This window comes from Suncus etruscus, chromosome 10 (genome assembly GCF_024139225.1).
Source record: "Suncus etruscus isolate mSunEtr1 chromosome 10, mSunEtr1.pri.cur, whole genome shotgun sequence".
NCBI classification, from domain to species: Eukaryota; Metazoa; Chordata; class Mammalia; order Eulipotyphla; family Soricidae; genus Suncus; species Suncus etruscus.
Window position 1 is genome coordinate 15,889,297 of NC_064857.1, and position 11,948 is coordinate 15,901,244.

The window sequence follows — 11,948 nt, forward strand, 5'->3', positions numbered from 1 at the left end:
AAATGAACATTTAAAATAGTATGAATAGTATTTTCCAGACATTTAAGACTTTTCCTTTAATAGGGAAAATAGTGTAGGGAAAGCTTAAGTGATTGGTGATATATCTGCAGTTGCTTAGAAATACTCTTTCTACACTACCTTCAAGACTATCACAGATTTTATTTAATTGGAAACTCAAAAACTCATCATTGGTTTCCTACAAAGTTAAAGAATGCATACAACACTGGTATAACACAAACACATTTATTTGTTAATCAAAGGGATGATCCCGATTAAACCAACATTTTAGAATAGCTGCATGTAAAATATTTGTGATAAAGATCAGATAGAGAAATAAAAAAAAGTATGGAGATTTGCTCATTGAACTGAGCTTTGTTGGTCCTGGTCCTTGAAACTAATTCCCTTCCAAAATGATGGAATTTCTATTCAACTTTTTCATAGACCCGAGTGCAGGTCACATTATTCATGACGCATTCCTAGGAGAAAAAAAAAAGACATTAAAGTTAGCTGAGTTTTGCATCCCAAAGCAAGAGTGAGTATAAAATGTGCAGATTAGAATTCTTCAAAGCCTAATTAACTTAACTTCAGATGGAAAAGGTATTTATGGATTGTGAGTTTGAGAAGGTAGAATTTATTATTTTGTATGTCATATTTTTTTTCTAAAAACTAAACTACTAAGGTGCAGTATCTAAATTACTTATTTGCTCTCTTATTCCTCATTTTAGAAGAATTGAAACAGTGGATACTCAATAGGGCAATAAACTTATCCAACAATATACTGTAATTGCAGAGCCTGAACTAAATTCAGTTCTAGTCTGAAGATGCTATCCCATCTTACTTCCTTTCTCCATTTCTTACTAGGGTTTCTGTAGGATTTCTTCCCAATCCTAGTTCTGTCCAAGATAATGATATAGAACAATTCTTATGCAAACTCTGCATGCAAACAAGAAGCTCAGTCAGACATAACAAGTTAGGCACTTACCACCACTAACTTTCCATTTTCCAGTTTCCTATTTATTGTGCTTTCCTTATTATCCCATTCCTGGTGTTGAGTCAATACGCCATCCTTAAAGCTGCAGACAGTCTGCAAAAAATAGGCATTTCTTTTTTTAAGTTTTCCAAAAGCATGTTACAAGATTTCCCATGACTCATCTGCCTTCACCGACCATTTTTCATCTTCTCCTTTTTGTCTACTTCATTTAATCCAAACTGATTTTATTCAATAATATATTTTATTGCCTTTCAATCTAAATGTACAGTAAGAGGCTCATTATCTCTGGTAATTCTTATTTTTATAAAATAGAATGTTCTATGTTGGTATTTTTACTAATTTACCAAAAACTAATTTATTAAATAAATTGGACTTTTCCCAGAAGTAAATTATTAATTCCCATAAATGAACCCTCATTAATGAATTATAAGGGTTGGGGATATGGCTCAGTGATGACTCATGCAACATTACTCCCCGTTCCCCTGCCCCCCCAATGCTTTGAATATAATCTGTCGTTTCAGAAGTATTTTATCATATATAAATCGAGACAAACCTGAGTTTTTCTGCCATCAGCTGTAGTTTCCTCAAACTTCTCTCCCAGATCACATGAAAACTCGGTGGTTTTCAAAGTGCTCTCGGTTTTTATAGAGAGTTTATTGCCATCTACGCTGATGATACAATCTGGTTTGGCCATGGCTCCCATTTTTCGAAGGGCGAGTCCCACTCCTGGAAAACAGGAAAACTCAAGTTACAGTTTGCCTCACAAAAGCTATAAATCCACAGTCAATGCCATGCTGACGTACAGTTTCAATAAAAACAGGGAGATGAGAAAAAAGAAAATATAGACTTCAAACTGGATTACAGTAGGACTCCATCAGTCTGTGGCACATAAAACATCTCTGGAATAAAAGAAAAACTAATCCTGGGATATTGAATGAAAACAGTATTTTTAAAATGGGCAGCACAATCATATTTATAGAAAAATGTCACCCCGAAATAACTCCATGGCTGTGTAACTTCACTGCGTATGGATGTTGTATATAATTTATCAATTATTTCTTGTCACTTGGTGTTAACATTTGGCAGGAAAGTGAAGCCATCTAGACTAACTCCCCGTTTCAAAGACGAGGCAACAATCTACATAGAACAAATGTCTGATAGTGATTTCCCAAGCTTGAAAGACCACTGGGTGTCTTCTCTTTTGTCAGATGGGGGCTGGTGCCTACTGCTGTTGGTAAATCCCTTATTCTCACATAGGACCAATAAAGGGCTCTCGCTTTCCACACTAGATTTCTCTGATGAATTGGCCCGTAACAACCTTCATGACTCCAGAATCCTGGAAACATGCCATCATGCACAGCAGACTAATTTCCACTGGGCAGAGCAACAGCAGCATTCTGCCTGTGTGCTGACTCAGCTCAACATACACACAGCAGGCTTTCTTGCCTATGAAAGCCAGTATAGGCCTGACACCCCTTTTGCCCGCCCCCCGAAATCACCTCGATCTCGCTTTGGGGGAAAAAAAAAACCTGCCTTTTTGATTTACTCAAGGTTATTAGGCATACATTGGAGATTCATCAGAGGATTTAGGCTGAACCCATAATTAACTTGCACAAAGGGTAATGCAGATCTCTTTCTCTTCCTGCAGTGTCTCAGATTAGGTTTCAAATCTTCGCAGTGACTTGGGCAGGGGACAATCCTATTAACACGGATGGGATGGCGTTTCTAAAACCTCAGTGGGGGTGGTGGAAGGCCTTTGAGGGCTGGAAGCCCAGGATCCAGGCATGATTCTCTACTTCTCCATGCACTTCCCAGAGATCCAGTCATTTCTGTTCATCTACCCAGTGTCTTAACCAGCATTACAATTAGGGGTTCTTCCTATGTTCAAAAATTCTCTTTTAAAGAGCGTATTACCAAGAGCTCTGCCCATCTGGCTAGCAATTAGAAATGCAGTCAGCCCCGGGAGGATCAGGCAGTTGGCTGCTTCTGACTGCGGGTTTTCCAACAAAGCCCACTGGCTTGCCTCTTTCTTTGCCTCTCATCCTCAAGATGCAGAGAGGCCAGAGCAAATGGCTCATGGCCATCATCCATCATGCCTGGGCACAACTACCACCTCGCAGCTCCCATCTGGTCACCCACCAGATGCTTGCATCCTAGGGCAGCATCCTGGATGCCAGGGCCACTCCCAAAGGGACCCAGCCTTGAGGATGCATGCTCCCCTACAACCGGGGACAGCTGTGCCCACCCCCAAAGGGTGCATTGAGGAATGGCAGAAGACCTAAGGATGGGAGACAGGAGGTCAAAACAAAAGCTTCGGAAACCCAAGCTCAGAGAACCTCAGAGTCCAACCTCGCCCCTGCCACAACCGCAACATCCCCGGGGATAGAGAAAACGGGTGGCACCCTCCAGGAACAAAAGCTGCAACTGCTGCAGTTTTGCAAAAATTGCCTAGCAAGCTTGGCCGGCCCAGGTTCGATCCCCGACGTCCCCTAAGGTCCAAGCACGGCCAGGAGTGAGCCCTGAATTGCAGAGCCCCGAAATCAAGAGGCCCAGAGCAATGCCTAGTGCAACCCCCTTAGCAGGGACACCCCCCAGAATAAATATAGGCCTAGATGGGAATAGAGAGAAGGCCACCTGGGATGACAGTGTGTGTGTGGGGGGGGTGGCACTGCAGCAAAACGGGGTGCCACTGCAGCAAGAGGCGGCTGCCACGTGGACCGAGGGCCCAAGAGCAACCGAGATGGGGGTGCACCAGGAGCGCCCGCAGCCTGACGCGGAAGGATGGAGACGGATGGTGGAGGGCGCCCGGTGGGCTCCCTGGAACACAGCCAGTCAGCCAGGCAGCCAGGCAGCCACGCGGCCACAGACAGATAGGTGGTGGGCGGGGCTGACTCACCCAGCTCCTTCATGTACTCATCGAAGCCTTTGCTCTCCGTCAAACGCCATCTTCCTACCAGATCCTGGACGGTGGTCATGGTGGGCTCCGGGAGATCGAGCGAGAGTGAGCAGAAGGCTGCGGAGGCGGCGAAGTGGAGAGAAGCGCGCGGCGCGGTCCCTTATAAAGGCGGCGCCGGTGGGCGGGGCGACGCGTGCCAGGCGAAGCGGCTCGGCCAATGGGAAGAGAGTGGTGCCAGGCCCCCGCCACGCCCCTGAAAATCACGCCCCGAACCCTCACCCGTCCTGGAAGCCACGCCCCCTAGGCAAGCCACTCCCCTGAAATTCACACCCGCCCTGCACGCCGCGCCACCTGAAGCCACGCCCACAGGCTCTGTAAGCCACGCCTTCTAGAAAAGCCACGCCCCTGACATCCACACCCGCCCTGTCAGCCGCGCCACCTGCAAACCACGCCCACCACACCCTGTAAGCCACGCCCCTTGAAAGCCACGGCCCTCGCTTTTGTGGTCCAGTAGCGCCAACCCGCTCCACCTCCCGCCCTAGGGATGGATGCGCTTGAGCCCCTGACAGCTTCTCCTGCAAGCGGGGACTCGCCCGCCCGACGTGCCCTCATGCCACCCCAGGGCCGGTTAAGGGGAGTCAGGGAGAGGATGCCAGCACCTGCAGGTCCCAGCAACTTAGCACACCCACCCTTCGGGAAGCCCGAGATGATGAGCTGGGCCCAGCTGCAAAACTTTTTTTTTGCACGTTTGCTGCACCCCCCCCCTTTTTTTTTTTTTTTTTGCAATATCCCCCACCGCACCCACTTAGTGATTCAGCAAGTGTACACCTACCCAGCCCTGGGTGTAGCAAGGGAATGATTGGCAGTTTGGATGATGCAAGCAAGCAAGTGCTTGGTCTCTTTAACCCCCATTCTTGGAGGCCCCAGCAATCCTTAGCCCCCTGCCCCAGCTACTGTGGACCCTTCTTCCACAGGACACCCTCACATACCCCCACCACCCAGTTAGGGTCTCTAGCTTCTTGGTCTCAAGCCAATTGGGTGGTGGTGGTGGTGGTGGTGGTAGAAGATAGGTCCTGGGTAAAGGGCTTCCAGTAAGTTCCATTTCCAAATAGTAAAATAGCAAGTTTTTAGGGTCACACTGTGGTTGGTGTGTTCTGTTCTTATTCATTCATTCATTCATTCCAAAGGGGGCTCAACCATGGTTCAGGGTATTGGGAAGTAAAACAGAATCTACATTGAAAATAAGATTTAAGAAAATTATGTATAGGGCTCTTCCGTTTGGATTCCCAGTTCATTGAGCTCTTAGCTTTTTATTATTATTATTATTATTATTATTATTATTATTATTATTGTTATTATTCACAGACTCCAGGCGTCTTTAGATTTCAAAATTCTTCCTTATACCTGTAATCATCATAATCCCCTAGATCTGGGAATGTTAGACCCTCAATCTCTGAAGCTCTAACTCGCCTTAAGGAACAGCAAGCCCCAAAAGTTTCCCAGATCCTGAAGCTATGATAAGCATCAAGCCTGCAGCAGCTTCAAAGTTTATTTACCCCTTTCCCCTCCCTTCTTAGATACTGAGGGTCTAGGGGAATTGAATGCTCCCCTCTCTGTTTTGCATGGTCACATCACAGAGCCTACTTGGGTGCTCAAGCCTTGATGGTGGAGTGAGTTGGAGGAAAGTGAAGGCATTTCCTGAGTGGGGTTTGAGTGTCTACTGATGTTGTGTGCCTGTACACTTGATATCCACTAACTCTAATCCTATTTTATATTATTTTAATTTTATATTTTACTTTACTTTGTTTCATTTTACTTTATTTTATTTTACTTTGTTTTGTTTTGTTCTGAGCCACACCCAGTGATGCTCAGGGGTTACTCCTGGCTATACGCTCAGAAATCGCTCCTGGCTAGCACTTGCAAGGCAGACACCTTACCTCTAATGCTACCACTCCTGCCCCTATTTTACTTTATTTTAACAAGTGTTAACCAAAAAGGAAATTCATGACCAGGAAAATGTACAGAGTGGCAGAACCAGAATCCCCGACCAGATCCTTCCCGTTCAAGACTTTGTGAAATACAACCACACCTGACTGCCGCAAGGTCATTATACTTGTTCCCACATCAAACCTAGACTCTAATTCTGGTTTATCCTTAACAATAGTGAAATCTGTGGTTGCTTTGTCATCTCACAACGTGCCTAGAAACATTCATTCCCCTGCTCCATAACCCTTTCAAGTTCTTGCCCTAATATTAGAGTCATTTCTTACCTCCACCCATTTTTTTCCTGTGGTCCCATTTTAGGACCTAAGGCATAATACCACTCAGTCCAGCATGGCCCATATATGAGACTCCTGCTTAGAAAACTTTCACTTCAATAATTTTCATAATTAAGCATATTATCTCAAACCCTACACATTTCCTTCTGGTACTGCCAACTAGAAAGTTACTGTGTGTTTGAACTTGAGTTCCTAATGTTTATAGTATATACACAAGTACATGTTGTATATAGATACACAGTTAGTGATTAGATTAGGTTATTATTAATGTTCCCCAAACTCTAAATTCCAATTCATTTTTTTGGTAAAGATAACACATACCAATTTCTGAAAGGAGGTGAAGAATTTTCTTACCCAAATGAAATTGTCTGTTCTACTTAAACTTGAACCTGATATGAAGGTTAAAAGCCCAAAATTCAGTATGTTTTATATGATACTATGTGGCATGCTTGAGTATTAGAGAGGGGGAGAATGATATTACTATGAAATTAATTATATTAAAATCCAAAAAAATAATGAAAATCTCACACTATCTTCATGAACAGTAGCAACTGCTTCAATAACAAGTGTTTGCAACAGCACAGAATATATATATGTATATATATATATCTGTATATATATAGGGTGTCATTACCCTTCATAAATGAGGATAATACATCATTCTGAATAAAGATGATTAAGAAATCAGGAAATCAAGAATTACTAGCAACTGTTCTTTAAATTTCTCTAGATCAGCATTTTGCCTGGGGGTGCAAAAGAGGCCATCGAATGGGCCTCTAGGAAATTGCAATGGGTCACAGTTAAAAATCTTATAGGGGCCCAATTAGCAGAACTGGGGACCCACAGGAAGGAGCCAAGGTTATAGACACAGTGGGTTACAGGTTAAGATATGCTGCTCTAGAAGACTGCCTTTACTGACAAGCAATTGGAATTTTACTGAACACCAGCAAAATATTTCTTACTTTTTATTCAGATGATGAACTTATCTGAATATTATTTATTTTGGAAATGACTCACAATTACTTTATTTCCACCTAGTGGTAAAATGTATTATTTCTCTGAGGTTTTCCTAGATAAGTATTAGTTTGCAAGGGTCACATTCCATCATCACACAAACACAGCTTTGATGTATGGTATGTTGTGTAATTTTACTTAAAGACAACTTCTGAGGTCAAGTGTGTGTAGAGAAATGGCTTCCATAAAGTTAATTATTAGTATATAATCCTTTCCCAAGGACTGCAAACATTGGTGGTCTAGAAGCATGCTCCTGCTAGAAAAAAAAAAGAGAATGCCACTGAAGTCACTGCTGAATACTGAAAGCCATCATGTTCAACCTTAAATACAGCAGGTATGAGAGTTGCCTTGTATGGTCCCCAAGCATCCCTGAACATCACAAGGATGTTTTAGAGTGTAGAGTACAGAGTCAGGAGTAAATCCTACAGACCTCATCCCCCTCTCCAACAAAACAAAACAAAATAAAACAAAACAAAAATCAACCTTTAGTATGAGGCTTCTTTAAGTACCTGGCCAGTTTAATAAGCAAAAATAACAAAACAAAACAAAACAAAACAAAAGCCTGAGAAGGCAAATTGAATGCTATAAGGCAAGGGTTCTTAACTTTGACTGGGCAAATAAAATCACCTGTGCCCTTGTTAAAATGTTGATTTTTATTTAATAAGTCCAAGATTAGGCAGATATAAAACACTTTCTGGTGATTCCAATGCAGCTAGTATAGGGACCATGCTTGGAGGAATAAAGCCAGAGAGTGTCTCAAAAGTTCCATGTGGTTTTGTCACATCAGGATGACTTTTGCTTCAGCACTTGCTGAGATTAATCAAACATACCCAAGAAATTCTATAAATTCACTCCAAAGAATTTCTTACCCAGCTTTTGGATTCTATCTAATTAAACTGATGTCGTTCTTTTTCTCTCTGCTTACTAGCAGTGGTTAGGAGGCTTCAAATGGGACAGGCAGGTTAGATGCTATCTTTGAACTTAGTGTTTTTCTCAGATATTTTACTCCTTGACTGCTTTGTTTTATTTTAAATGCTTTTTTTCTACATGCTTTTTTTTTGCCTTTTTTGGGGGGAATGGGGGTCACACCTGGTGGTGCTCAGCAGTTACTCCTGACTCTGCTCTCAGAGGTCGCTCCTGGCAGGCTTGGGGGACCATATGGGATGCTGGGATTCGAAACAGGGTCCGTTCCTTGTTAGCCACATGCAAGGCAAATGCCTTAACTACCTTTCTATTGCTCCTGTCCCATTACATGCTTTGATCTTCCTTAAAAGTTTTTTTTTGTTGTTGTTGGAAGGTGCCCTCCAGTTCTAATAAGTAGATAGGAAATGAATATGCAATTTGTCTGTTTTCCACAGCAGCAAAAATTCCCAATGAAAGCAAGATTGGGGAGCTAAGAAAGTAACCAGGCACACCCCAAAAATCAAATTTTTAAACCTTTCAATGCAACCAGTTACAATACAAGTAGCTTACAATAACTACCAGCCTGTTTAATTTTTGGCAAAAAAGAATATTTCTAGAAGAAAAATGTATCTGCAGAGACAGGAAGGGGAGAGAGAATTGGAATGGTGAGAAGGAAATTGGGGACATTCGTGGCTAAAATGTACAATGGTAAAGGTTGTTGTTCTTTATATGACTGTAAATCATGCAAAACTTTATCTGTGGACAAAACAATTATATTATGAGAAACTTTGTAAACACTGTGTTAAATAAAAAAAAGTAAAAAAAGATTATTTCCGTTAGTGTGCTTATAAAAATGGAGTTTTAAATTTATTTTATTTCTTAACAAATTCTTTAATTGAATCACCATAAGATACACCATGACAAAGTTGTTCAAAATTGAGTTTCATTCATACAATGTTCAACATCCATCCACTCACCAGTACATATGTCCTGCCACCAATCCTCAGTTTTGCTCCCACCCTCCATGCAGCCTTCTCCTCTGCCTGCCTCTGTGCAGACAAAAAATCTGAAGCTATTTTATGACTACTTTTCTCTTAATTAAAGCAGTCTAATTCTTTTTTTTTAAATTTTTTTATTTAAACAAATTTATTACATACATGATTGTGTTTGGGTTTCAGTCATGTAAAGAACAACCACCCATCACCAGTGCAACATTCCCATCACCAATGTCCCAAATCTCCCTCCTCCCCACCCTACCCCTGCCTGTACTCTAGACAGGCTTTCTATTTCCCTCGTACATTCTCATTATTAGGATAGTTCGAAACTTAGTTATTTCTCTAATTAAACTCATCCCTGTTTGTGGTGAGCTTCATGAGGTGAGCTGTAACTTCCAGCTCTTTTCTCTTTTGTGTCTGAAAGTTATTATTGCAAGAATGTCTTTCATTTTTCTTAAAACCCATAGATGAGTGAGACCATTCTGCATCTTTCTCTCTCTCTGACTTATTTCACTCAACATAATAGATTCCATGTACATCCAAAAATATGGAACGCTTCACGAATTTGCGTGTCATCCTTGCGCAGGGGCCATGCTAATCTCTATATCGTTCCAATTTTAGTATATGTGCTGCCAAAGCGAGCACAAGCAATCTAATTCTTATACAATATGACTATAAAAGTCTAATATTAAAACTTTCCATCAACCAAAATTACTCACCATACATGCAAGCTTGCTAAATTAACTGAGCTGGAATTAACTAGAAGGACGATGAGACACTGCAAAAGTTGCAGTAATAAAAGGTAGTGTTTTCAAATATTTGATTTCAAAATAAGGTGGAGGCCCAATGGCTCATCTCACCATGACTTCAATATGTTTCTTTCACTAACATAGATTTTCCAACTATCCAGAATCATGTATTATTAGTTACTGCACTTTCTGAAATATGTAATTTGTCCTAATCCATTTATGCCTGAAATGGGCAGTGTTCAAAGGGTCCAGTTCTAAAATACAGCATCTGAGGGACTTGAAAAGGAGCAGAACAATGCTTGCAAGAAAAGTTCCAGGGCCAGCTGATGGTATAAAGTACTCGCTTTGCATGTGTCTGAGCCTGCACTAAAAAGAATCCTGCAAACAATGCCACGGGCACTTCTGAGAACAGAGTCTGAAGTAGCCCATGATCAATGCTGGAATATCACTGGATACGATTCCAACCTCCACTCCCTCTAAGAAAACTGCCCAATAAACACAAAATTGGATCTGGAGAGATAGCACTTTGGTAGGGTGTTGCCTTGCATGCAGCCAATCCAGGAGGGACCTCGGTTTGATTCTCAGCATCCCATATGAGCCTGCCAGGCGTGATTTCTGAGTGCAGAGCCAGGAGCAATCCCTGAGTGCTGACATATGTGGCCCAAAAACAAAAACAAGAAACCCTCAGTAAACACAAAATCATAAAAGTACTGTGCTTATCAGTCAACACACCCTCAAAACAATTGTCTCATAATCCCAAGTCCACATCCAACTTAATTGCCATACCTAATATGCATCATACATAAAGTCTGGAGCTAGCCCAGTCCTAAATTCAGGGCCATAGTTATGAAAGACTAATTTATCCTTTTAAACTAAAACAAAACAAAACAAAGAAAAATCTAAATAATTAATTCTAAATAATAATAAATATCTAATAAATAAATATCTAAATAATCTTCCATCAGAAGAGACCAAATACGTAACTTGAAAATTTTACTTTCTCATTTTCTAGTGCCAACATCTGGAGATATCTATGATTTACTGTATTTTCCTCATAAACACACTTTGATAGATTCTTTTTAACTTGTATTTATCCAAGTGTGTTTTCGGCCACACCCAGTGACACTCAGGGGTTACTCCTAGCTATGCGCTCAGAAATTGCTCCTGGTTTGGTGGACCATATGGGACGCCGGGGAATCAAACCGTATTTGGTCCTAGGTCAGAGATGTGCAAGGTAAACGCCCTACTGCTGTGCCATCACTCTGGTCCCGTCCACATAATGAATTTTTAAATAAAATTTACAGTGCTACAAAATTGTTTTTTTTCTAAGATCGCTTACCCCACTACACAAATTCATTGCTTCTTTTTGCTTAAACTAGCTTTACAGAAGAATCATCAGCATTCAATAAACTACCTAAATCAAACTGAAGCACGTTTCCAGGTCCTCTCGGTGATGGAAAAAGTAATTCTATATTTCTTAGAGGTATGCAGAGTACTTTAAAAACATTAAAATGATTCTATTTACTATAAAGAATTAAAGAGGCTAGACAGCTATTGTTCATTTACTCTTAGACACTTTGGTACAGTTTTGTTACGGACTTCTGCAATGGCCAGACTTAACGTATAAATTCAAAAGTATGTAGTGATCTGATGATGAAGAAACAGTAACAACTTGATGTAAGGGCAGATGGCCATACCTTTCCACCCAATGGTGAGATGAAATCAGAAGGCACTCTCTCTCTCTGCAAGAACCAATATCTGTGCAAGAGCCAAATTCTGTGCAAGAACCAATATCTCTAGTTATAAAAGACTGACTACAGCAGTCTGCATCTAAGCAGAACTTTTCCTGGGACCACAGAAACTTTACCCTAGGCTTCATCCTAGGACCTATACAAAACTCAAGATCTCTAGCTACTTAGACTGACATTGTCAACTGCGACTGAGCAGAATATTTTCTGGGACCATAAAGAGAGACATTGGGGTTTGGCAACCAACATGCTGGGAGCCTGTAGTTGGTCTTTTGACATTATACTTCATGGGCAGAGACATCCTGTATCTCTTAGGCTAATAGAATTTTCTTTCTAATTTCCCCAATGTTTGATGTGCCTATGCAAAAAAAAA

The 11,948-nt window shown here is 41.4% G+C and overlaps 1 protein-coding gene and 1 non-coding gene across 2 annotated transcripts; both read right to left on the reverse strand.

Moving 5' to 3' along the window:
- Positions 1–224: 224 nt before the first annotated feature.
- Positions 225–4,012, reverse strand: FABP5 (fatty acid binding protein 5). Its single transcript, XM_049782038.1, has 4 exons — positions 3,888–4,012; positions 1,545–1,717; positions 983–1,084; positions 225–476 (listed from the first exon to the last, which is right to left on the reverse strand). The coding sequence occupies exons 1-4, from the start codon at positions 3,964–3,966 to the stop codon at positions 423–425; spliced, it is 408 nt and encodes a 135-aa protein (XP_049637995.1). The 5' UTR covers positions 3,967–4,012; the 3' UTR covers positions 225–422.
- Positions 4,013–9,619: 5,607 nt separating this feature from the next.
- LOC126021572 (U6 spliceosomal RNA) lies at positions 9,620–9,723 on the reverse strand. The gene has a single exon (XR_007500076.1). It is a non-coding gene; the product is annotated as a U6 spliceosomal RNA (small nuclear RNA).
- Between the last annotated feature and the right edge of the window lie 2,225 nt (positions 9,724–11,948).

Coding starts and splice junctions, on each gene's coding strand:
- FABP5 (XM_049782038.1), bottom strand. CDS start 3,966: ATGACCACCGTCCAGGATCTGGTAGGAAGATGGCGTTTGACGGAGAGC. Junction 1,718..3,887: donor TGAGTACATGAAGGAGCTGG/GTGAGTCAGCCC, acceptor CCTGTTTTCCAG/GAGTGGGACTCGCCCTTCGA. Junction 1,085..1,544: donor CTGATGGCAGAAAAACTCAG/GTTTGTCTCGAT, acceptor TATTTTTTGCAG/ACTGTCTGCAGCTTTAAGGA.